Raw genomic sequence first — 27,332 nt, 5'->3', positions numbered from 1 at the left:
ATTAGTCATCAAAGGAACGAAGCATCCAAGATAAGCAACTGAAAATGGGGGCTGTTATTTTACGTTCTCAACATCAATAGGTCCGGAGGCCTGACATACAATAACTCTCAATCATTTTAAGTTATACAAGGACGCCGATGTGTATTCAACAGGCTGGAGGGAGTGGGGGTTGGTGCGCGAGCGCGCTGATTTGTTCGCACGCGTGGGCTCAGCGCCGATCGATCCCGCCGCCCTTGGCCGAGCACCCTGACAGTTCCGAGGACGTCGCTCGCTGCAATCTTACGTAACCACAACACCCTATCCCGTACGTATGACTTTTGAAGGACCTCTGCGGATTCAAGGTTTTCCGCCTTCCGGAGTGCCGAGGGCGCGGCGCTGTAGTTACCTACGAGAAACACACTCAGAATGTTATGAATTTTAATAACGTCGTGTATTACATCGTGTACCTACTATAAATATTTATTTACTCTGATAATAAAACGTTGTGGTTTGTGGAATCTTAGGTGTTTAAACTAAAAACGGTTTGTTTACCAGAAACATAAGTTTTAGTCGTGTTAATTACATAATATTAGTTGTACGGTGAGTCGAAGAGTGATGGGTGATGTAATTAGGCAGAAATGCGGACGGCGCGTAGGACCTGTAGTCCAGTAATAGACGCAATGTCAAGAGTACGGTACGCTAGGTGGAACATTCTCTGCACACATTCCTCAAGCAGCGAGCGTGAACCCAGGGCAGTTATTTATTCCGGTACCAAATGCATCGTCTCAAGCACTAATACAAGTGTCGTCTATGAAGACGCACAATTCTTGCGGAGCTGTAGATCACACTTATGCTGGTTTGCCAAATACATTTTCTCGACGATCACATCCCACGAGCTCGTTAAACACATCTACCGTGAGTACCGTGACAAACGCAGAAAACATCAATGACGCGACATCTCGAGCACGTCATCTTTTTAATAAACACTCTAATTTAAAGTCGAAAACAGTTTTCTGGAATAGTCAATGCTTTACTTAAGGAATTCAATTTGCAGCTACATTTGGAGTTTTGCCATAAATAACTAAACATGTACTCCAGAACTCTCTGTAAATGAGTAGAGCGATGAAACAAGATATGCTAGAGTTATTCCTCAAGAAATACCCTATTAAGTATTCCATGCTACTAACAGCGCCTCTGGGGAAATTAACGACCATGTAATGTAAGTGATCATACATATATTTGATTTATTATGTTTTTACTCACACACGAGTTCACCAATAACCGTGTTAAACACTTTTTACATACGCATTGTAACAAATACCAATATAGAGTTAAATAATTTATCAAAAAGTTATGTGAATGTTTCAGGCGAAAGATAAATTGGTTTAATGGATTAAATTGGGTCGCGTTAACACGAAACCGAGAGATTCTTTCACGAGAATGACGTGGATAAGAAACATTCGTGACATAGACACAACTCGCACGTGGGCGGGCGACGATGCCCGGTAAACTAGACATTACAGTACAGACGATTATGTTACGTCAATGTTTATTAAATTACGAAAATTTTAAACTAATAATTCGAATGTAATCGCAAAAACAGGTATGGCGCGCGTGCTCATATTCAGGTGGGCAGAAGCGTAATTGGTCATATATATATGTGATCTTTTGTTATAAAATAGCCCAAGTCATAGTAAAGTTTTTAGAGTAAAACCGCTCTATATTTTACCTCTACTTTTACTATTTGTAACTTGTCAGTATTTATTTTATGTAACACCTCTGCGCGTAAAGTAGAGATGATTTTTTCTTCGTTGATCTTTGAAGTAATGTCTACGGAGTTTTGTATGTAGTAGCGGCTGTTACGGAACCTTACAGGCCAATTCGAACGTGCACTGACATCAAAACGATATTAGAATGATATTGGAGTCATATCAGTTAGCTGTCATCCGCGCGAATGTCTCGCTCGCACCAATACTTGCGCGGACAAATCTCAGCGAAATGAACGCCCGAATGACAGATAACTGATATGATTCCCATTATTCCCATATCATTCTAATATCGGTTTGATGCCAGTAATAGATATACCTGTTACCTATATGTGTGTTATGTATATACATATATGAACGATTGTGTTTTTGCCATACGAATAAATGTCAGAGAACGTTAGAATTGGCCGTTACACTACCGATTTTCTGATCTTGATATGACTTAGGGGCTCCATTTGACTGATATTTAAGTTTTAAATCCTGTATGCTTTAAACACATTCCAATCGGTCGGTTCCTAAATTTGAAATCAAAACAATAACGTACTACCATTTATAAATAGCGCTAGCCCTGTGTACCTATACGTAACGTTACTCAGTACCACGTCGCAACATCTAATTTTAAAATGACCGATATTTTAAAAGAACTATAAACTCAGTGCCGACCCAATTATCTGGACATTGAAATGCACAATATAGTAAGAAAATACGTCAGTGCCAATCAAGTCAAGTGTTTCAAATTCAAACCAATTAATAATAAATATAGCAGTAAATAATGTGCAATTAAGTGTTAATGTGATTCAATGCAGATTGCCAAGACCTAACTTTCCCAACTCCATTTTGGCATTCGTAATGAGGAAATAAATTAGGTTCTTTTCTACTTGAGAAATTTCTTTAAGCAGATGTGCAAATAATTGAACGACAGCTGTTTCATTCCCATTGTTGTGGTAATGAAATCGTTTTTCTCGTTAAAGATAAGCGGTGAAATGAGGAATTTGCAAAAAAATAATTTATAGGTACTTTACGTTTTACCTATTATAGTACCTATAACAACAATATTACAAAATTCAGTAATAGTTCAGAAAAAAGTATCTTCATTAGAGTCACAACTACATACTAGTAGTTTATGCAACTGATACATAATGAAAGGCATCAAAATACAAGAATGGTTTTATGAAACGAGCGTCAGCGAGTTTCATAACAGAAACACACGAGTGTTTTAAGGCCTATTTATGTACAGTTGCATACACTACTTTATTCACACACATGTCATAGGTAATCTAAGATGGGTTCAGAAGCCGTAGGAAAATGACCTGCATTGCTACTAGTGCTACATGTAAAATATCTATAGATTATAGATATTAAAATAATGCAATAAAAATAAATTTTAACAAATACAGAAACAAGCTACTCATATTTTCAACTAAAATGTAAATTACAAACAACTTCTCACAATTCTACTTTCGTAACAGCAAAAAACCAACAAACAAATGACAAAAGTAATGGCGGCAATTCGATCCTCCATCAAGACGAATGTTTTTTTTTAAGATCAAATGTCGTGTGGTTTATATTAAAAAAACATACTAAATTGACGTTTCGTATCGATAACTGTTTTAATATCTATGGATGCAAGACTAGAGAGAGAGACCCACTTGAGTTTCGTAAGCTGTTCCAAATTTGAACTCATAACCTTACAAAAATCTATAATGTAATAACATTAAAGTACAGATTTTACCTACTACCACAGATAAAAAAGTTCTCAAAGTAAAATTGGTTGTAATAATGCTGGTCATTTCCTACGGTTTCTGAACGCATTTTAAAGCACTAACGATATGTGCGTAGATAAAAATATGTAAGCACTTAAATTATGTTATAAGATGGCAAATATTTATGACATCAATAGGTACATGTGCAAATTAGTGCCCAATTTTAATACACATCTGCTACTTCTCATGTACAATTATTCAGAAACGGATTGACACTACGAACAAAAAAAAGCAAGAACCCTTCATCAGCGATCAGCCGGTGCGGAAGACAAGCGCGGCAGCAGGTCAAGGGCGGCACGCGGCCGCGGCCGTCACTCGATGCCAGAGGAAGCGGGCCTTTTCACCCAACTCACAGTATTCCAGCATTCTCAGCCGCTTTCATGAAGGACAAACGGGCTTGGAATGGGTTGCGGTCCCGGATAATAAGCTGAATTCTCGTCGTGTTTGAAATATTATTGTGATGTGTTTTTGGTTGCGATATTGTGAATGTTATTGTTAGTACCTAACATTGTTGTGGCATGTTTCTACCTATTTTATAAACGTATTTTTCACATGCTAACTAGCGTAAACATAGATGCGAATTAAAATTACGCTTTCGTAAATATGTCCAGAATCATCGAATTCCGTGGATTATTTATATTTAGGTACGAATAATCGGAATAGCTTACAGAACAAAGTACCTGACAGAACTGCCACTGGAAACAATCCAAATGGGCTTTAGATCTTAGTACTTGTAAAGCAAACTGGCAGCGCTCAGTTAAAAGCTGTTACATACGTGATAATATCAAGACAGACACACACACACACACACACACACACACACACACACACACACACACACACACACACACACACACACACACACACACACACACACACACACACACACACACACACACACACACACACACACACACACACACACACACACACACACACACACACACACACACACACACACACACACACACACACACACACACACACACACACACACACACACACACACACACACACACACACACACACAGTCAGGGGTCGGAAACCGGTATTTGCTCCATACAAAAATACCGGTATTATTACGTTCTTTTTCGTTCTTTTGTTTATAATTTCATTTTTAATGGGACGTTTTAATAATGCAAAATTGTTTCCTAAATACATGATTCAGTCCTACGTAATGAGCATAAAAAAATTAAAAATATTGGGCTATTTCGGGGTTTTTAAAAAATACCGGTTCCGAGCCCTGCACACAGTACATAACTCGTGATAATAATAATAGGGGGTATTACTGCAATGTTCTGCCACCAGAGTGCAGCACTAGCCCGTTAAGTAAACCATACAGTTTAGTTTATTTATATCAATCTAGATAAACCTTACGTGCTATTTGGCATTATATTACTTATTGTCTAACATGCATTAATTAGAGTAACTTATACATACTGTGCCTTTAACAGTTTTTTGACAAGTTTTCAGAGATGAGTAATAAAATATGACATTGATGCACCAAGGCGGTTTGTTTACAGAGAACCTACCGGGAAACGCGAATCCGAAATTTCGCTATCTGCCTCTTTATCGCTCGAATATGCAAGTGACAGAGATGTTAGATAACGAAATTTCGATTTTCTTGTTTTGCGATAGACCTTCAGACTGTGGTAGTGGCCCCCCTGCGCAGAGGTTCGCGTAATATTCCCTATTAACCGATTTGCAAGACCGAAGTGATGCCATAAGTGTTCTGTGAACAAAGTTGTACGGAACACTAAACATGACGAATGGGTGTCGCGTATGATTACCTACCTAGTTACGATTCAGACCATCTGATAGATCGGTTGGACGGTCTGATTTGCCGCTACTGACGTACCGCAACTACCGCGAATTTTATTTCATACCTATTGTGTAAACTATGACATAATAGATATTTTTTAAACTTTCACTCAAAAGTAAATTTTTACAAATTCCCACTCGGAAATAAAGCTAGCTGCACAATTTCATGGAATGTGGTGATTGACATTCAGGAGAGCAATTAAATGGCGTATTTTGCACGACGCCGCACTCTCGGCACATAGTTGCGCGAGGCCACGCGACGGCGCCTTCAGCTGTGATTTATCGGCGTACGCGCCGGTATGATACAATTGAATTCACCTCGCACCAATATAAGTGACACCACGAGAACCATAACAAGAGTTTTGGGAGGATATGTGTAACGTGTGTTGCGTAACGTACGTAAACATGCCTAAAAAGAAAGCGTACCTACGAGTACTAATAACTGGTTCGCCTGAACTAGTCAGACCAAGAAAAGTTTGCAGCGATTTTGATAGCATACGCAGTGCAAGTGTTATTTTAAACGTCAAACTTATATGAAATTTTGACGCATAAATAACACACTACGTGTGCTATCAAAATCGCTGCAGACTTTTCTTGGTCTAACTATACCAATCGGTTCGTTCTTGGCAAGGGATCGGAATAACACTCTTGAACTGCTAATTCTCATCGGCAAATCTGCCTTCGTCGGACGAATAGTGTAATCTCGGTATATGTACCGATTATGCGTGAGACATTCCCTTGAGACAAGTGCTCGTTAAGTGTTGAAAATAACGCACGTCGGAGCACGCAATGTCTTAACAAACATCCGTCTTTCTTTTGATTGACTCATCTTCTTTTCGGTAGCTTTTCCAAAAAGTTACTTATAGAAAAAGTGTTATCAAGTCAAATGTTACGCTCTGCATACCTCAATCCTAAAGCAAGGGTCAACTTGGGCATCGTGGTCACTTTCTAAAAACCGAACAATGAATAGTGATGGCTTTTGTTTTAGAAAGCTAAGAACGAAGTGTTACCACCGGGTAAACGGCGTGGTCACTTTTCTTTTGTTGCAAAAAATAAAATAAAAATGTTGTAATCCGCATTTTCATAGCATTTCTCACGTCATCACGCACCCGCTAACAATTTTGAATCGCGTAATTTTTTTACAACGCCATCATTTATTTGTATGTTGGTGGTTATATATTCTACATGAGCATAATATAGAACATTATGCAGCAAAAGATATCAGTAGGGACGGTTAATCATTTGTTAATAATTATATACAACGCATGAAATTTGTCTTTCACAAAGTACAAAGTTTCAAGCCCCTAACTGAAAAAATTGTTCTCGATGTAATCCCTCTCAACAATTAGATTTTCAAGTCCATTATTTAAAAAAAATGTTCGCTCCCTCTGCAAACTTTATTAATACAAACTTTTCAAACACGGTGCAATCAGTTTTCGTCTGTTTTAATATAATGCCCTTTTACTAAGTTTCATGTTCCTAGCTAAAACGAAAACTTGTACTACATATAAACTTACATCCCCTTTTTAACACTCTTAGGGGTAGAATTATTAAGAACGTTGAAATAACTTTTTTTGTAATCTTATACAATGCCTTTCTAAGAAGTTTTAATAAGCATTTGTAATGGATTCAAACTTTCAACCCCTTTTTAACCCTTTTAGGGGATGAATATTTAAAAACGCTTAAATTACTTTTCTTGTATTCTAATAATATGCCTTTACACAAAGACTGAAGTCCTGTACTCAAAAAAAGGTTTGATCTCCATTTTTACCACCTTGGGGGATGCATTTTCAAAAATGCTGAAACAAGTTTTCTTGTCTTTTAATTAAATACCTTTCTACGAAGTTTCAAATTCCTAGCTTAAAATAAAATTTGAACCCTATACAAACTTTCAAACCCTTTTCAACCCCTTTAAGGGGTGAATTTTTAAAATCGCTGAAATTACTTTTCTTCTATGATAATAATATACCTTTATACAAAGATTCCAGTCCCGCACTCAATAAAATGTTTGATCTCCATACAAACTTTTAACCCCTTTTTCACCACCTTAGGGGATGAATTTTGAAAAACCCCTTCTTAGTGGATACTAACGTCATAAAAGCTACCTATTGTGAAAAATTCAGCTCTCTAGGTCCAACGGTTTGGGCTGGGCGTTGATTTAAGTGAGTCAGTCAGTTAGTCAGGACTTTTACGTTTATATATATAGATAGAAGAAGAAGATGTTATTGTATGGAATGGACCTTAGATGCCTGAAAATAAATAATATTCGTATAATACGACCCACAGAGCTGGGCATAACCCCCCTGTCACGGGCAAGAAAGAATAAGGTACAGTTCCCAGTCTGGTCCAGATTTTCATAATATCGATTACTTTCTATCGCAGAATCACAAGTTCGATTTTGCTACCATTATTTTGTACCTATTGTCGTTCCTAGTGCTTATTACTATACAGTAAACATATTTACATACTTAGCATTTCGGAGTAGAAATACATTCTTAGAATAAGGCCCTATTTAATAAAACCTGCGCTTAAAATTGCAAGTACCTAAGTCAGGATCCGTCGAAGTGACACTAAGTCTACTCGTAATTTCCTCTGCTGCTTTACTGTGAAGGTGAAGCCCCATCTAGACGATTCAAGAGCTTGCATGCAATTTTCGTTTGGTCGATCGACTGAATTCATTGTACTCTGTAGTATGAATATTGCATGCAAGTTCTTGAACCGGCTAAATGGGGCTTTTGATATTTGTGGCAGATAGATATAGTGTGTCCCTGATAGGCTGATAAATGTAAACTAAAGGATAAGGATAAAATGGCTATTTCATTTCTAAAATTCTTGTTGCAATTTATTAAAAATTAAACAGATTTTTGCCATCTACAAATAGGTACTAAAAATGTTACTTTTCGAATTGTTACTTGTAGGTACTATTGCTACCGAATATACCTACTTGAACCGGAGAATGTAATTGGTAAGTGTTTCACATGTAAGTAAGCCCAAGTATCAGGAGATTTTCGTCCAATGGATTTCCATCAGAGGGTCCTTATGCACATGGAGCATAAGCACAATTTGTATTATTTTTTATAAACCTCACATTGACTGTATCATTATTTTATTAATAAGTTTCATCGCAATTTTTTGTGCTATTTCATTGGGCATACATCGTATCACATAACGTGCTTTAATAGAAAACTTTCCTACCAGCTGCGATGCTTGTACTCGTATGTTGCGTCGTGTTCCACGAAAGATTTACAGGCTGATCTGGCTCGATCATTACGATCCGAAATTTGTTAGCTGCTCCGGCGCTACTCATGCGATTTGAATATTATTTATACCATTATGAAGGGTCTTTCAGTACTTATTGAGGTGGTGTAAAATCATTTTTATAAAACGCTTACTGTTTAACTTTTTTTTACTTCGACGTGTCGAAGTCTAACGAACAGTCATGGTGATCAGTTCTTGAGACTCCAATCATTTTATATAATCAGTAGGCATATTTGATTGTAAAATACAATGGTATAAAAGATATTCAAATCGCATGATTAGAGCCTGAGCACCTAAGCCCTCGTACTCCTATTTATTAATTTCAGCCATTACTTATTGATTAAATGAAAGTCAAACGAGTGTCACGGTAAAAGGTAAGCCGAGGCAAGTATCGCTGTAGTGATGATGAGAGCGTGACATTGACATTGCCGGCATGTCGGCCGGTGAGCGTCCGGCAAGCGCGTGCGATAACAGCTTGTCAAACTGCTTGTTGCTGCTGTCAGAAGCTTACGTAGCATGCCAATGTTAAATGTAAGCAAAGATGAGTGATAGCGGCGGCAGTTTTAGTCAGCTGGTGAGTGATAAGGCTGATGGCTGTTATCGGTACCGTTGCGTGTAAAGAGCGCGAGGTTCGCGCATTGCCTCGGGACGGGCGACTTGCGGCGCATGTAGTAGTGGTCGTGGCGCTGCGGCGGCGGCGGAGGCACGAAGGGCGGCGGCGGCGGCAGGCGCGCGGGCCTCCGCCTCGCGCCGCCCGCGAAGGCGTCCATGGCGGCGAGCGTGCCGACGTCGCTCATCGTCGCGGCGCGCTCGCGGCTGGAAGACTGAACTGAACACTGCGGCCGCACGATCGTTACCCTGCCGCCCCCCGGCCTCACGCCGGCACCGCGCGCGCCCTTCGATCGCCGCCCGCCCTCAGCGCTGCCGGCCGCCCGCCCACGCGCTGACTCGCTTTGTTGTGAATTTATAATTTATCGCCATTCATTTAGTGCTGGAGAAAGAATCAACAGTACGAGATCTTCAAGTTCAATGACCGCATAAGATTAATCAGAATGTTAAAAAAGGAAACATTTTCGTTGAACAAATTGCTTGTATTATTCAACACCTACATGAATGTTTTATTATTAAATTCGAATTTTTAATGACAGTATTAAATTATGTCTAATATAAAAAGTAGGTATAGCAATATTTTATCATATCACTGTAAAATACTTGCTATGCATCATGTTCCTACATAGTTACCCTACTAAAATATTCAACCTAACTTTAGAAAGTGTCATAACTTTATTATTCATATAGTAATCATTCTCAGAGGATATATAACTTGATGTTGACAACTATTAACAACTTTATAGCTATCATACCTTGTACTCACTGTATGTGTATAGTTAAGAAATACACGAATGCAGGTCAATAATGTCACTTTTATGGCGTTCCTTTTGATAATAAATGTTTTCTCTTAATGCAAAGAACTGGTAATTAAACAAAGAATACAACGATGTACGCGGGGGCGTATAAAAGTGGTATAATTGCAAACTCCCACGTACATGCAGCTTCAGCTGCGCTCATTTAGTATAGAGAACTGCGCTGTGAGACTGACGTCAACGGAGTTTGCACAATTGTAGGTACCAGATTATACATTCTTTGAAAAAAAACCGGCCAAGTGCGAGTCGGACTCGCGTTCCAAGGGTTCCGATACACAATTTAAACAATGTATTTTTTATGTGAAACGTTAGTGAACTATCTTTAAAAAACCCGTAGGGGTCGGATCAAAAAGTAATTATAGCACACAAGACTACATGAATGATGAAACACCGTGGGATTGTGATTGAAAATAATTAATTATTTATTTTTATGTTAATAATGATGAAATTGATAATTCAATGAATACCTATATTAGGTAATCCGTATTTATTGACATTTAGATTTTTATCCTAGAAAGTTTCTAGACTAGTATTTTTTATACAATTTTGGGTGTTTGACGATCCTTTTGTGAAACTCTTATTATTAAGCTTGACATATCTATAATAATTCAATGTTTTTAAGAATAATAATAACTGCATCAATAAATTGCTCTGATATTTAGATAAAGGTAATATTTGTAAAACTTGACAATCTAAAAGTGCTTGTTGCTAGGCCTATTTGAATAAAGAATACTTTGACTTTGACTTTGTATATGTGTTGTGTAATTAAGTCCGACTCACGCTTGAGTGCACATTTCTAATAGGTTTCCTGTAATCTGAAGGTACCTAAAGATCTATTTAGTGTATTATTTTCAAAATTTTAGACCCAGTAGTTTCGAGGGGGGGGGGGGGATGGTCATTTTTTTGCCTATTTTCTTGAATAACTTCTAAACTGTTTATCCTAAAATTAACAAAAAAAATATCTGAGATTCTCACAATGAGCTCTTTCATTTGATATGTAACACGGTATAGTTTGGAAAACTTTGTTTTTTAATTTTCTCATTTACCCCCCAAAAGTGGCCCCCATGTTTAAAATTCATTTGTTTACGTTACATGTCCGTCTTTGGGTCACAAACTTAAATATATATACCAAATTTTAACTTAATTGGTCTAGTAGTTTCGGAGAAAATAGGCTGTGACAGACGGACAGACAGACAGACAGACGCACGAGTGATCCATAAGGGTTCCGTTTTTTTCCTTTTGAGGTACGGAACCCTAAAAATGAAAGTAACGTTTTTTTTAACGTATCATTATCATTTATAATAACACAATTTTACTGTCGACCTCATACCTCATCTATCGATTATGCTTATAGCCTGGACCGATAGAAAAAATATAGAAAAAGTTTAAAAATGACAGAATTACCTAGCATTTACCATATAATCTAATGTTTTAGGGTTCCGTACCCAAAGGGTAAAAACGGGACCCTATTACTAAGACTCCTCTGTCTGTCTGTCACCAGGCTGCATGTCATGAACCGTGATAGCTAGACAGTTGAAATTTTCACAGATGACGTATTTCGTATTTCTGTTGCCGCTATAACAGCGAATACTAAAAACAGAATTAAAAAATTTTTACCCTTAAATGCATATTGTTGCAAAATGTATACAAAGCATTGGACAGCTCACAGATTTAACAGAAACGATTGAACAGATTGAACGCACCTTTAAATAAAAAACCATGCATTGAAGGATTAAGTGGGGCTCCCATACAACAACTGTGATTTTTTTTGCCGTTTTTAGGGTTCCGTAGCCAAATGGCAAAAACCGGAACCCTTATGGATTCGTCATGTCTGTCTGTCTGTCCGTCCGTATGTCACGGCCACTTTTTTCCGAAGCTATAAGAACTATACTGTTGAATCTTGGTAAGTAGATGTATTCTGTATATTTCACACAAAAATAGAAAAAAAAACGATAAATTTTGGGGGTTCCCCATACTAACAACTAAAACTCAAAAACATTTTTTTCATCAAACCCATACGTGTGCGGTATCTATAGATAGGTCTTCAAAAATGATATTGAGTTTTCTAATATAATTTTTTTCTAAACTGAATAGTTTGCGCGAGAGACAAAGTGGTAAAATGTGTGTCCCCTGTAACTTCTAAATAATTTTTCAGTGAATACCTAGTCTCAAAATCAGAACCTCATTTTAATTTCCGTCGGTTACGTATAGGGACGATTAAAACACGGGGACGTTTGAAACGTTTCAATCGTTCCCAAGAAGGTTGTTTCAACCCCCCCACATCACATGTTTGACTTCAAGGGCCAATATTATTTACAAACAACACTCCGTCGCTGTTTAATGGCAGTTAAACTATTGCTTAATTCCCATCCAAAAGTCCAAAAGAGTTCAAGTAAAATTGGCTTGTTTTAATCATAACGTGTTTCAATTGTCCCCGTCCTACCCTAAAGCAATTCCATTTGATTTGAATAATGGCTTTATACTCGATATTTACTTTAGCTAGGGAATACGGTTTATTTATTATTAGGTACATATCTGTGTAGGTATTTTTTTCAACTACGAAAAAAAAAACCGGCCAAGTGCGAGTCGGACTCGCGCACGAAGGGTTCCGTACCAACCATTACGCAAAAAACGGCTAAAAAATCTCGTTTGTTGTATGGGAACCCCACTTAAATATTTATTTTATTCTGTTTTTAGTATTTGTTGTTATAGCGGCAACAGAAATACATCATCTGTGAAAATTACAACTGTCTAGCTATCACGATTCATGAATCGTGAGATACAGCCTGGTCACAGACGGACAGACATACAGACAGCGGAGTCTTAGTATAATAGGGTTCCTTTTTTACCCTTTGAGTACGGAACCCTAAAAAGTAGATTTCTGGACTCTGAAATCGGTTATCTGTCACAAAGCGTACTGCCTTGTCTCACTTTATATTTTACCTAACTCAAAGTGAAGCTGCACATGAATCGTAGGCACCAGTCGACACTCGACAGTCACCTCCTCTTCTCGCCTCGATAACTTTAAATTAACGTCGTTAAAGTTTGCTCTGCTCCAATCACATCTTATGCTTACGTGAATCACGTCGCCTGTATTTATGCTGTTCTCGATATACGTGATTTAATATTTCATTACGTGTATACAGGTTGTTTGGTTATCAGTTGGTAAATTCATGGATGCACTTTAGTAGGTAACACAAAAGGTGTTTTGTTGTCGTAGCGGTACAATATAGGTTTTGATGGTTAAGAATCAGTCGTATACGCATCTGACACAGTCCAGTCTATTGAAGAAAAGTCGTCGTAGGGAGTTACAATGTTTACTACTAACCCGAATGTGTAACAGGAAAACCCCTAACCATGGCATTGTAGCCCCCGCCGTCCCGCGATTCTCCTCTCCAAGTCTTCTGCATAATTATAATTTATATAAATTCGCGGAATTATGGTAGCAGACGCTGGCAACAACAGCACACTAGCAGAGCATGTCGTCCATGATAGAGACTGCTATTGCTGCCGTGCTGACTATTGCGTCAGGTCAGGAGCCGACCACGAAACGGCGCGTGCATCACGGCGCACTCCGTCTCCAGTCACTCACCTCGTAAGCAGGCACAGCCCATGATGTAGCCCATCATAGAGACCCTCGGCGCCGGCGGCGGTGGCGGCAGGCGCCGGCCTCGGGGCGGCGCGCGCGACACGGCGCCCGCTCTCACCCGCCGCCTCTGATTCCACACCCGCAGCCCGACTCGCCCGCGCCCAGCGCTCGTGTACGACACGGCAACGGACTCATAATTAACATGTATTGCTTTGTTTTAATTCAGACTGTAGTTTCTAGTCTGAGACAAAAAAAAATGTTTCTACAAATTGCTCGCGGACCGCAGCCAACGGTCGATAATATGTGGCCACCCGCCGCCCGCAACCGACGTTAGACGCTACTGCCCGAAACCACCCCCGCTCGTGACTATCTATAAGTGGCAAATGTCGCCCATTTAGGAAAATGTGACCATTACTGATGCATATTTCTTTTCAAATTACAGAGGCTTTTTCTTATAAAATACATATATAGGGTACCTATAGGTACAACATTAAAGTTGGAACGAAATTCAGTGGCGCCTGAATTAACAACTTTTAAACAGTCAATTTGCTGACAGGTAAGACGACATAGTTAGGAATAAAGACCAGAATTTATACTCAAATAAGACAGTTTCGAAATAAGAAGTGGTGTAAGTGGTTCAAACCAAGCACAAATATTTGTTATATGAGGTAGGTTTAAAGAAAGGAAAAACAACCGTAAGAAGGACATGTACTACAACAATCATCAATAGATGAAAACTGGATTTCGTATACTGTAATTAAATTAAATGCATAGACGACGAGTATGTAGTATGTGCACACGAGTATGTGCACACATAATTTAGATAGGTTGAGTTGAGGCGTGAATACTGAACAAAGTCCAAAATTCTTAGAATAACCTGCACCTAACTTAACTTTTTAACCGCCTTCATTACGGCGGTAAGTTAAACGGCATAATCACAAGTTCTATAAGCTTATACCTTAATGTTGAACTGACGTCGGGAGACACCGTTTAGATAAAATTTTCCAAGTTAGTTATATTATAATTATGTCTGGGCCCTGAGGTAATGTGTTTACTCGACAGGCGAGGCGCAGTCGCCAGCGACATCTGATAAGTAAAGCGTTAAATAACAAGACGGCTTTCTCACTTCCCGGTGGAGGCTTTTGTGAGTCAAGTTGCCTCTGCCTGCAGAGGCGTACAAGTTCTTTAAGTGACTGGGAGTGTCAACTTTCAACCTTCACCTTCAATGGTTTAGTTTAGGCTGTGCATTGTCTGTCTGTATGTTTAGTTGTTTTCTGTTGTCTTTATGCATTAAAATTAACGGTCCGTGAAAATCATTTCGACCAGCTGTGACAGTCCGTAGATATAAGGTAATTCCCACGTAATATAATGAGGCAAAAGAATTATTATCAGTTATCTAATTTGGCTATCTGTAGTTGGAAGTGTACATATCAATGAAATTATCACTTTGTAAGATTACGTTGCTAGAAGTTATATAATTGATAGGATACCATTTTTTTATATAAAACAATTTTTTACAACATTTAAAAAAAAAACATTAAATTAAAGTGAAATAGCATTTTTTTAAATGTATAAGTATTATTTACATATCGTTATCTAATCTGCGTGTATTTGTAAGTTTTTTAGTTAAGGTTATTAATGTTATTATATTTTAATAGAAAATAAATAGTTTGTCAGACTGTACGATATTTTATAATACCAAAGTAACTGTTTTACATTTATATATTAACATAACCGATTTATATAAATGTCACACTCGCAACATCAAAACTACAGTACAATTCATTGTTACTTACTGCTTTTGTTTCCCACACAATCACTTTTATGAAAAAGTTATCATGTCAAGTTGTCATTTAAATAGACCAACTAATAAATATTATGTGGACAATACAACAATAAAGTAAGATAAATGTCTTTCTAGCTCTATGATGAAACCTAACAACCGATTATTATAACACGCAGTCGATATTGTAACATGGATATCGTCAATCACACGCATGATTACACGCGTAGCGCGTAGCCTAGAAAATAATTGTAATAGTAAGATAGATTTACGATGAATTAACTAACCTGCAACTATTCACAATTTAACATTAATAATGACTACTAACAAATTTTTAAATAAGGTATTACCCACATCCACTTACCCCTAAAACACATCTCTAACTAGATCGTTATGGTTTCAAAGGTTTCTACTGAATTTAAGATAAGTTATTAAACCGCTGAAAACGAATAAAAGGTTACGGTGCTTAAGTAAAATACTTAGGAAGTAACCTTAATTTCAATCCGTTTACAAGTCTTGTTTTGAGAGTACATATTTCGAACGAATTAAAGCGAGAAGCATTCCCAATGGCGGGTGATTAAAATATAAACTTCATGGGACAATATTGCCTTAACCGTCATACATGGAAAATAGTTATTTGTGCAACAAGAGAGGAGAGTTGGTTTTTCTTGCGAGGGACTCAAAAACACGAGATGTAAAATAACTTTGCTCTCGTGTTGCACACATAATTTTTCACCTCAGTAGTGAGAACATATTAAAGGTTAAAATGTATTTCGAATTACACAGAATAAACAGAAAAAAAAGTATTATAATATGTACGATACGATAAGATACGATACGAGACGAGACCGGACCGGACCGGACCGTACCGTACCGTACCGTACCGTACCGTACCGTACCATAAAAAAATGTAATAAAAGTATGAAGTTCATGGCTTTCACTAAATTAAAAAGCTACATTGTTTCACTCCCTGGAGTGAGGAAAGTCGCACTTTCCTCACTCCAGGGAGTGACGAAAGTATGCTTGTTCGAGCTGCTGAGGTAAAAAAACACATACCTATCTACCGATAGTCATTATTGAAAGTCAGACCATGAAAAAGTTGAGACTGCACTTTAAAAGAAGCCCAGCGTTCATTCGTAATGAATAAACCCTAACTTAATCGCTCGACAACAGTTCTTGGGCTAAATAAAAAATGTTGTACTTTGAACGAGCTAAAGGTAATGAACATTCCCAGTGGCGGTTGATTACAGACACTGTGGGACAATATAGCCTTGGCCAACACACCTACCTACATAAAATAAAACAAAACAATAATGAAAAGTCAAACCTAAATAGGAGGATAAAATAGGAGAAGCACAACGTTTTAATTAGGTTTTTTTTTATATAAACTGATCGGCGATTGGCCCTAGTCACACCTGATGGAAAGTGAAGACAGGGCCTAAGATGGAGCTCACCGGTTCAGTAACAGCCTATTCACTCGTGTTTTAAAGAGACCGAGGTCATATTGATCAGGGAATACAGATGGCGGGAGCGCATTCCATTCCTTAGCCGTCCGTTTATTATAACTATTACTCTAAACTAAAATCCCTCAGCAACCAACAGTTACTTGGCAAAATAAAACATGTTGGTTGGAAAGTACTGTCACCGAGTAAAAGGTAAAACGCATTCATAAAGGCGAGATATTATGGTTGCCATGGAACCGGTGATACCATACAGGGAACAAAAGCTCATCCCTGTCTTTACCCAATGAATGATAGTTTCGAAGTACATACTTTTATTGATAAATGAAACCGTTAAAAGGTTAAGACAATAATTACAGGCTTAACGCTACTCATTCAAATCCCTTGGGAACCGTTCTTGGCAAAATATGTTGTTTTGAAAGTACTTAAAACGAGTAAAAGGTAATGAGCAGCAGTGTCGGGTGATTATGGTCGCCGTGGGACATTGCCGGTGCAGTGGCCGCGGTCGCGTGCTGCCGTGCCGGCGACGCCGACGATCGATACCGCCCGCAAAGCTCGCGCTTCGACACATACTGCCTACTAAATGACTAATGCAACTTCCAGTTAGGTATTACACACAGGTGATATAGGTGGAACTAACTCCTTAACAAACCTAATAAAATAAGGGACTTTTCACTTGACATAAAAACAAATAAGAAGTCATTGTTTATTGGAGCACAAAGGTTCCTCGTGAAAAGTTACGTTTGGACGACTTTTTTCGGGTCGTAAGCTCAGCGGGAAAGTCCCATTACGAGTACGTAGCATGAGTCAATACCGTGTCATTGGCCGCGGAGTTTCGGTGCAGAGTGGTGTCTATGGGGGATGACATAAGAGATTAGCCGGTGATTTGACAGGTGGCGTATGTCGTATGGGTAGATAGAATGAGGTTAGGGCGGCTCGCGCTCGGTGCTGGTTGCGGCAGGTCGGTCGCGGGGCCGGCGGGCGCGGGCGCGGGCGGGCGAGCACTGAGGCGCGCGCCGCAGCTCGCACCAACATACCCCCGCTCACCCCCGACCACTGAAAGCCAGATCTAGACTTTCACGAGCAAACGCGTCGCAACGTCTAGCGCACGTCCTGACATATAACTTCCATAAAACCGTCTCCATTTCGATGCCTCTATTGTGTACGATCGTTCCCGGGTTCAGTCATGAATAAACCACTGATATTGCGGTGAGACATATCGTGTTTCATCGGCTAACACACAAACTTTTGTCTAGTTACTAAAACTGATGAGAGATTATGCAGTTTATAAATACATTAAATACACAATGTCATCTATTTATAACACATTGTTCCAACTTTTACGTCGTCAAGAAAAGTTCCCATTGTTGTCTAACGCGTACTTTTTCTGCTTTACTAGCGTGACTTTTTAAACACTTATGTCGCGTATTGAATGTTAACTATAGGTATGCTTAGTGACGTCATGAATGGCGTTACTTTTGCATCCCGAGCGGCTAGAGGTGAATGCTCGTCCGGCGTCCTGTCAAGACACAGCAAAGAGACTATGACACTAACCTATCTAGGCTAGCTAATGCACTTCTTTTTTGCGCACGCGCATTTAGCCTTATTCAAAGGTAGACTACTGTACCTGTCAACTCTGGCCAGGATGTCGCTAATTCCCAGCACGCGCCAAACTAGCCACTCATTAATGTGCGTCCAACATTTGCTACTTAATAATCACTAGCACTAACCTAGTTGAGCGTTCATTTGCAAGGCATGAGATGAAATTACTTCAGCCTTTTTAATTAGGAAAGCTTTGGGACTAATTAGTACTAATTTAATTAACACTAATTCAATTAATGTAAACTAGACGGTTAGCATGGTCATGGCAAACTGCGCTTCACGGTGTATAATTTTGCCCCAAAAAGAATTCATGTTTTGCTAAAGTCGGAGAGTGGAATAAATAATCCCTTGTTTGCTTCGAGTCACCAATTGGCGAGAGGTCGCACAAGATCGAGAAAAGTGGCGCTGTCTTGTGTCGGAGGCCAAGTCTCATTTTGGGTCGCTGAGCCAACGGAGTAAGTGAGTATCCCTTGTTTGCTGTCGAAACGACACGATGGACATTTACAGCTTAACCCTTGTGCGAAATGGGAGGGGATTGAGTATTTGGTAAGGGTTTATGGGCCTTTATTACGGTTCAGTTTCGTGTGAACCAGGCTTATTTAAACACCGTAATAGAGACGGGCCGAATATAGAGTTTGCCGAATACCAATATTCGGCCGAATATTCGGTTCAGATCTTACCGGACTGAATATTCGGCAGAATTATTCGTTTCATCTCTATCATTTTAATAAACCATTTGAAAACGTTTCAATTACATTTGCAGCTAAAGATGAATCTCTTTCTAGGCAATTCCCTAGAAACAAACAAGTTAAAAGGCAAGAGACTGTCCACACAATCAAAGCAACAATCAACAATCACAAATAGAAAACGTAACCTGATCGAAGAGAATACTTGAAAAGTTTTGGAGCAGCTTACGAATAATCGGCAGTTTAACCGAATAATTCGGCCGAATATGCCGAATACCGAATATTCGGCGCTTCTCAACATCATAATATTTAGATTAGCCAAGTGGATAACAAAAGTATAACAACTATCAGAATAAAATATTATCAGTAAACAGGTATAATAATTTTGTGCCTTGCCTAGGTTATTTAATACATAAATTTTACATTATGAAAAGAGGTATTTAATAGGTAAATTGTATACAAAAACCATATAAATATTGTTATTGTTTTAAATAATGGCATCCATTAAATTTATGACTATTTGGCCAATGTCAAGTGTGCCCGTAAAGCATGCCGTTGTTCGGTGGCCTTAGTACATATGATAGCTGGGCTCTGGGCTGGACTTTACAAATAGCCACGATGGGTTTCCGGGTGTTGACTAAACAATGGTTACACGGCGTCTAACACTAATTCTTCATTAGCTGCACACTCACGTTACTTCACTGCATAATAAGTTTATATCATTACGCTTTAAAACAAAATTAATGAGCAAACTAGAAAATATTCTCGAGACGACTTTGCCATGTTTAAGTCTAACCGAAAATCTATATAAATATTACATTGACGACCGGTCTGGCCTAGTGGGTAGTGACCCTGCCTGTGAAGCCGATGGTCCTGAGTTCGAATCCCGGTAAGGGCATTTATTTGTGTGATGAGCACAGATATTTGCTCCTGAGTCATGGGTGTTTTCTTTATATATTTAAGTATTTATATATTATATATATCGTTGTCTGAGTGCCCATAACACAAGCCTCCTTGGGCTTACCGTGGGACTTAGTCAATCTGTGTAAGAATGTCCTATAATATTTATTTATTTATTTATTATTTATTATTACAACAGAACCTAAGTGACGCAATCACATATCAGGATGACATATATAATTATTTAATCTTATACCTTTAAACGAGCAATTCTTGTATATATATTTCGGGGATCTCGGAAACGGCTCTAACGATTTCGATGAAATTTGCCATATGGTGGTTTTCGGGGGTGAAAAATCGATCTAGCTAGGTCTTATCTCTGGGAAAACGCGCATTTTTGAGTTTTTATGTTTTCCGAGCAATGCTCGGTCTCCCAGATATTACTTATACATAACCGGTAAAATGAATGCAGAAAAAAAACGGGCCAAGTGCGAGTCGGACTTGCGCATGAAGGGTTCCGTACCATTACGCTTAAAAACGGCAAAAAAATCACGTTTGTTGTATGGGAGCGCCACTTAAATATTTATTTTATTCTGTTTTTAGTATTTGTTGTTATAGCGGCAACAGAAATACATCATCTGTGAAAATTTCAACTGTCTAGCTATCACGGTTCATGAGATACAGCCTGGTGACAGACAGACAGACAGACGGACAGACGGACGGACAGACGGACAGTGAAGTCTTAGTAATAGGGTCCCGTTTTTACCCTTTGGGTACGGAACCCTAAAAAGGAAAAGAAGAGAAGATGAATCGTCTCCCAAGGAGTGAAATAGGAGACATTAGAGGAAGGCGTTGCTGAAACACCATACTGTTTGATTAAATATGAAAAAAAAATGCTGTTAAAGCCACAGCACAGAAGTTAATTATTACAGACTGTTTGTACGTTGCTCAAACATCCTACGACAGCATATAAAGGAGTGCTCTATAGCCACTACAAATGGCATCGATAATGAAACGCGAGTATCCACGGCGCACTATCTATTGCGCGTTATTGAACGAGATTAACTAATCGCTAAACGATAACAAAATACCAGCCAAATACATTTTAATAAAATCCATTCCAGGATTAAGCTTTACATTAATATTTAAATACAGATAATGAGAGAATGCACGCACGATGAGTAGGATTGTTACTATTTTTAACAGTCGATAAAACATTATTACGTTTCGTTTGGGACTCGTGATCTGGTTCATCGCAGATTGCATACAAATTAATTCGCATTTGTGCAACGTATATTGCACAAATGCGTATAGTGCACACTGCTTATGTATATTTTCTATAGATGTGCTTGCTATAAGCGTGCGCCCGTGAGGGACAGAACATACGCAATGTGACAAAATTAAAAACACGTTTTAACATTCCTGATAACATACCAAAAACAACCTACGTAATTTGGTCGGGTTACCATAAACCATACTTAATTTTCGGTGGGAAATAAAAAAAATGTGAGACTGTGGCAAAGACAAACAACTATAACGCGTTCTCTGCTACTCCTACTGAAAGATACATAATACTATCCCGTTCAGTCATTTCCCCCCACCGCTCATGACAGATCCAGTTATACTTGATTCATGATCCCGAGGTTTTGTAGTATTCATTTCAGTCTAGCGTATTGTGGCAGTTATGAGTAAAACTTTATAATACTGTGATGCGGAAAAACTGAGTGCATCATGTATTAACATCATTTGTGGTTTCCATATTATATGGAAAATACAAAACATATGTCTTGTATTTTATGTGATTGGTATATACTTACACCACTCATACAACTTAACAACAACGACATATATGAATTGTTCCATACTCCATACAATTATTTAATGAGTGGAATTGTACATTTCCGTACCAACCCGTGTTCAACACCGACGAGCGATGTTTGTAAACTTTTAAAAGTTATCTACTATATACTACCACTTCTTTAGCGCAATGACCCACAACAGTCTTCGCTCCATTTTGTCTTGATGCCAAGTTTTAAGTTTGCATACATGTCGGTAACCACAACACGGTCGCCAGTTCCAACTGATCGCACTTAACATAGCATACTAATTTAGGCTGATAGCAGCAGAACGAATCCGAGGTCTCTACCCTTATATAAAACATTTCGATTTTTTAAATTTGTTAGACTGCCAGTGTTCTCTCTCTTACGTCCATTGATTGTATACGATGCGTCAAGTCTAAGACAATTTAGTGCTTCCAAATGGTCATGAATGGCTGACGTAAATGGATTTGTACAGCGCCAAATATTATGCGGTAACTCTTAGCTGATAAAAGACCCAATTTTCCAGTACCTAACCCAAAACCATATGGCGCAGTACAGCGCCTATTTCAGTTAGGGACACGATTTTTTCTTAGACTTTACGTCTCTTCTACAATTATATAGATAACATGCGGGACTGACCTATGTTGTTGTTGTGTATGGAGTGGTGTGCGGCCGCGGCGGCAAGCGCGCTGGCGAGCGCGGCCTGCTGATGCTGCAGCTGCGACGCGAGCTGCGCCTGCAGCGCGGCGTGCGCGTTGCTGATGCCGCGGTCCATGGCATTCTGCTCGACACGCGCCGCGTCTTCGTATGTGGGGGAGTCTTCATCTGCGAATAATTACATGTTAGAAGGGGACAGGGATTGAATACTGCGTACAGAAAGCCTTAGTTCCTAGTTATAAAAATGGGTCACTCCATAGCACCAAAAGGCGCGTATTATCATAATAATGTACGATTCCCACCGACCGGCTGGAGTCGGGTCGCGCCGGAACGCATTTTAAATTTTCCTGTACATTATGTATGGCTGAAGCGGTGGCGTCCATCCGAAGCCGGATGCGTCCGCGAGGAGCCGACCGGCTTGTGGCCTTACAAATGTGAAATGCGCGCAGACTCCGTCCGTTCGGTGCGAATCGTACTTAAATTGGCACATCTGACATTCTTTTATTGACCACTTTTCGCATAATAATATAAGCTCCATCCTTCCCATTATCTTCTTCTTTACATAGCACTTATACGGGCACTTATATGTGGATATAAAAGAGTCAATAAACATTCAACTATAGCTCGTTAGATTGGTAGTGTTTCCTCATTCCTCTTATAAACAATAATAGGGGAGTTTCATCTACCTATCAAATCTAAATTATAAAAGTATGTTATTTATACAGTTTTTACCATCAGAAATAAGAGTTTAATACTATTTTGTTATAAACACATGATATTTATTTTTAATTTTAAAATTGTAGTTTTATTATGTGTATGTCACGAGACCGCAAACGCCGACCACCATTTTTTCCCTCAGAAAGCCGTCTTTTATCCTTAAAACAAGGGGGTAAAAACGCATTTTATCCACTAGTGGAAAAAGTAATTTGACCTTGGAGCGTGTTTAAGTAGCTTTTGATGGTTCGTTCGATATTAATTAGGTATCATTAAATAAATGTTTTGAGAATTTTATAAAAAATACCAAAAGCTTTGTTTAATGATTTTAAGTCATAAACCTTAAAATTCCATAAGAAACATTTGTTTTTTATAATGATGTTGAATATAATTCTGAACCCACAAGTTGAGTAGATGCAATTTCAAAACGCATCGTCAGAAATGTCAACAATGTCAACAATTATTTTACATGTTATACTATATTGATGATGATATTGATGATTATAATTAACCTGATGATGATTATAATGAGTACAAAAAAGACTTATTTTTTATGAGCTGTTTTTTTTGCATGTTGCACTTTCTTCGCTATAGTGAGGTGAAAAGTTTTGTGCTACACACAGGTGCAAATGTATTTTATTTCTCGTGTGTTGAAACACTCGCGGGTAAAATACAACTTTGCACCCTTGTATAACAAATAACTATTGTCTCAGGAGTGCCGTCTGCCGTCACTGTAGCAGAAACAAGTGTTCAATTTGCACTTTACATTTGACGTTTCTTTGTTACTGCATTTGCTATATGACGTCACAAGGTCAAAAGAATGGCGGCAGCCTTTTTGACGCGAACATTTATCGTTAAAATTTTAAACAATTTTTTTTGCATATAGCGATGTTATTTTCATGAAATAAAAATACCAGCTATGCCAACATTTATAAATGTATTTGAATCTCCCAAACGCCCATAAAAAGGTCTTCCATTCCATTGTATTTTGTGTCTTCGTTGTGACAAATCAAAATTTAATTTATCTTGATGGAAACTTTTAATATGTGGGCGGCTAAAAGATGGTGCCCAAAATACAGGTCGTTTCACAAGAGCTGGCACAAATGAAATGAATGAGGAATGAGTGAAGTGCATCACGTTAACCAATAAAATGGTGGTTCTGTTCTGACTGTATACCGATACAGGTGTCATTCATACAATGAAAATTTCGTTAATTCCATTCGTGCAAGCTCATGTGAATCGACCTGCACCAGTCACCACATTTTTGTCAGTATCTTTACACTTTGATTAGACGCTTGCGGTGGCTGGGGCATGTGCACCGGATGGAACCCTCTAGAATACCTTGACGTGTCTTGCATGGTGCAGTTGCGTATGCTAAAAGGAACGTTTGAAGACCGATGCTGCGCTTTAAAGACTGTGTTAAGCGAGACATGTCAGCATTTGAAATCGACCACCATGCCTGGGAAACCTTGGCTGAGGATCGTGATGGACGGCTCAAGCGTATTATGGAGGGCAGAAGGCTATGCGACCAAGCCTGGTTTAATGCGTTAGATAGCAGAAGGTGTCGCAGAAAGCAAACCGGGACTGGAACCTCAGGTGGCATGAGCTTTCTTTGCCAAAAATGTGGGAGGTCATACCGCTCACGCATCGGCCTCCACAGTCACCAAACCCGTTGTCTAAACAGCAATGCATAAATCAATGCAATGCAGCAATGAATAATAATGCATAAATCGTCTGCAATAGACGAAAAGGCATGTGATGATGATTTGAAATAAGGTTAATGGAGCCAATATCGATGTGAAAGGGTGTACTGACAATACGTATACCCCATTTCATATACCATGGCCCGTTTCCACTTGAAACTGCACAGAGAGAACCATAATGTTGATCTATTGTGTAATAATTGTTTTACAAGCTCTGCTCTTCAAAGTCAGCATGTGGTGGTATTTTTTACCTACAGTGAAGTAAAGTCGGGTTAAGCGATATTGATATTTGATACTGCTTGGGTATATAAATATTTACAGTACATCTGGTGCAACATTACGACACCAGGTAAGTATAATAAGCACATTACGTAACTAATACGTCGAAAATTTAAAGGGTCATATGTACTGTAAAACGTTGTACGATACACGTGCGAATTTCCTATTATTCGCGATTTCGTGGTTGGTCCCATAGTAAAAGTTGCCCAGTATAATCCCAAAACCTCCCTGGCATGCACTTATTTTTTAGCCACCCTGTATAAAGTTAGCTGCACAGATAGTTGCACACCGAGAAACGAGCACTAAGCGTGCAGTCGTGATCGTGGTAATTGACAAAATACGCCTTTATGTAATGCGATGCGTGAGCGCGTATAATCAATTACCTTAAACGAATTCATATTTTGAAAAAAAACAATGTCTACCGACACATACCGCTGTGTTAAATACCATGAGCCATGCATGTCTCGCCTTTAGAAAATTTAGGAAGTGATACTAACAGTAAAAGTGTTGACGAATGACATGAGATGAGAAACGTCCACACAAATATCTTTTTAATACAGTTGCTCAAAAAGTGCTACTTTACGTAGCTGTTAAGCGTGCGGAAAGTTGGTTTTCGCGAACTAGTGCTTTTTACTTTTCCAATTTTTTTAAATTTATACTTGTTCTAATTCATGACTACTTATTGAGGAGTGTTAATATTAGTTTCCTTTAAACGTCGTAATCATGGGCTTAGCCAGCATTTTTTAAGGGGTGGGGCAGAAGTAGGGGAGGCTGTTTCAACCGTACCCTGTTACCATACAGGGTACGGTTAAACCGCTCGAATATTTTCGCTCTACAGGAGAGTGAGGGTTAGGGCAAACATAGATATAACTCCGTAATAGATGGATACAGTCTAAGGAAAAAACGTGCCTCGAAAATCAAGAAAATTTGATTCTCGCTCAGAGGGCGCTACTAGCTTTGGCCTACTGTCGTATAGATGGCGTTGACGGTTTCGTTTGTTATTTAACAATTTTAACGCATATCAGTGAAAGAACATTGGTGAAAATCATAAAAATAATTAATGCAAATAAAAAAACATTAATCCATATTTAAATACATGTTAGGGGAAAGAGGAGCGGATAAATAGTACTATGCCTTATGGGAAACGGTCGAAGAGATAGTTCAGATCCGGAAACCGCCATCAACTTTTAGTATGTTGTTGGGCATGGTATTGGGTCTCCAAAACTTGAAAATGACCAATTTAGATTTTTTTATACTTTAATGCAGTTGTTCTGGCAAATACCTATATTTTGGTACATTTTTTTTTTAATTTTTGGTCTGATTTTGATTTTTTGATATCTGTGTATGGCTTGAGACATCATCTATAATATTGTAGTACATCGCTTTAACGTCCGACTTTTGGTTTGGTTGTAAAACCCAAATAATCGATTTTTTTTACGTCATTTTCATTTCTTTTGTAAATTGCTCTTAAACTACTACAGTGTAGAAATTAAATATAGAATATTTAATTGGCTTTCATTTAATACCCCACATGTGTATGTGCAATGCAGTTTGGGAGCAATATGGAATATTCGCAAAGAGGCGGGAGTCATTCCGCTGAAGTAGATGGCCGGCGCCGCTGTCTCCCGGCAATTTTGGAAACCCAATACTAAATAACATACTAAAAGTTGAAAGCGGTTTCCGGATCTGAACTATATTCCCATAAGGCAAATCATATTACGATTCAAAGATTTTTTTTTCGAGTCGATACTTTTACGGAGTATTTCAATTATTAGTTTTAGTGTACGTAGGCTGTTTTGTTTCGAACCCTGGTTTATTTTTATTGGTAAACCAGGGGTTGAGTGCAGTAGTAACAGAAACATTTTTTTTCCTTACTATCTTGTAGTTGTGAGAATAGCACAAGACTAGGGTAGATTTAATAATTAATAGGTACTAACAATAAAGAAAAAAAGCCTGTAAATAATTTAACTTCAGGCCTGTCCAGACGGAGACAATTTTTCCCTAATCTGATTAAATTGTCCGGTCAAATCAGGCATTGCAAACGCCAATTTGACTTGCCGATTATGACCGATATTACCGATAAAATGGGGTGCGGACGCAGGAAAACCAATTTGTGACGCTAGTATTT

The 27,332-nt window shown here is 38.5% G+C and overlaps 1 protein-coding gene across 8 annotated transcripts in view; it reads right to left on the bottom strand.

The window, feature by feature from the left end:
- LOC134742467 (phosphatase and actin regulator 4) overlaps positions 1 to 27,332 on the bottom strand; it is a 91,715-nt gene that overhangs the window by 24,277 nt on the left and 40,106 nt on the right. For all 8 annotated transcript variants that reach the window (XM_063675648.1, XM_063675650.1, XM_063675651.1 and 5 more), the window contains one exon: positions 22,491 to 22,676. In XM_063675648.1, the coding sequence (XP_063531718.1) occupies positions 22,491 to 22,676 (186 nt within the window). The remainder of the gene's footprint in view (positions 1 to 22,490; positions 22,677 to 27,332) is intronic.

This window comes from Cydia strobilella, chromosome 6 (genome assembly GCF_947568885.1).
Source record: "Cydia strobilella chromosome 6, ilCydStro3.1, whole genome shotgun sequence".
In the NCBI taxonomy this organism is placed as follows: domain Eukaryota; kingdom Metazoa; phylum Arthropoda; class Insecta; order Lepidoptera; family Tortricidae; genus Cydia; species Cydia strobilella.
The sequence above is the reverse complement of the archived record's forward strand: the minus strand, read 5'-3'. Positions and strand labels throughout refer to the sequence as shown.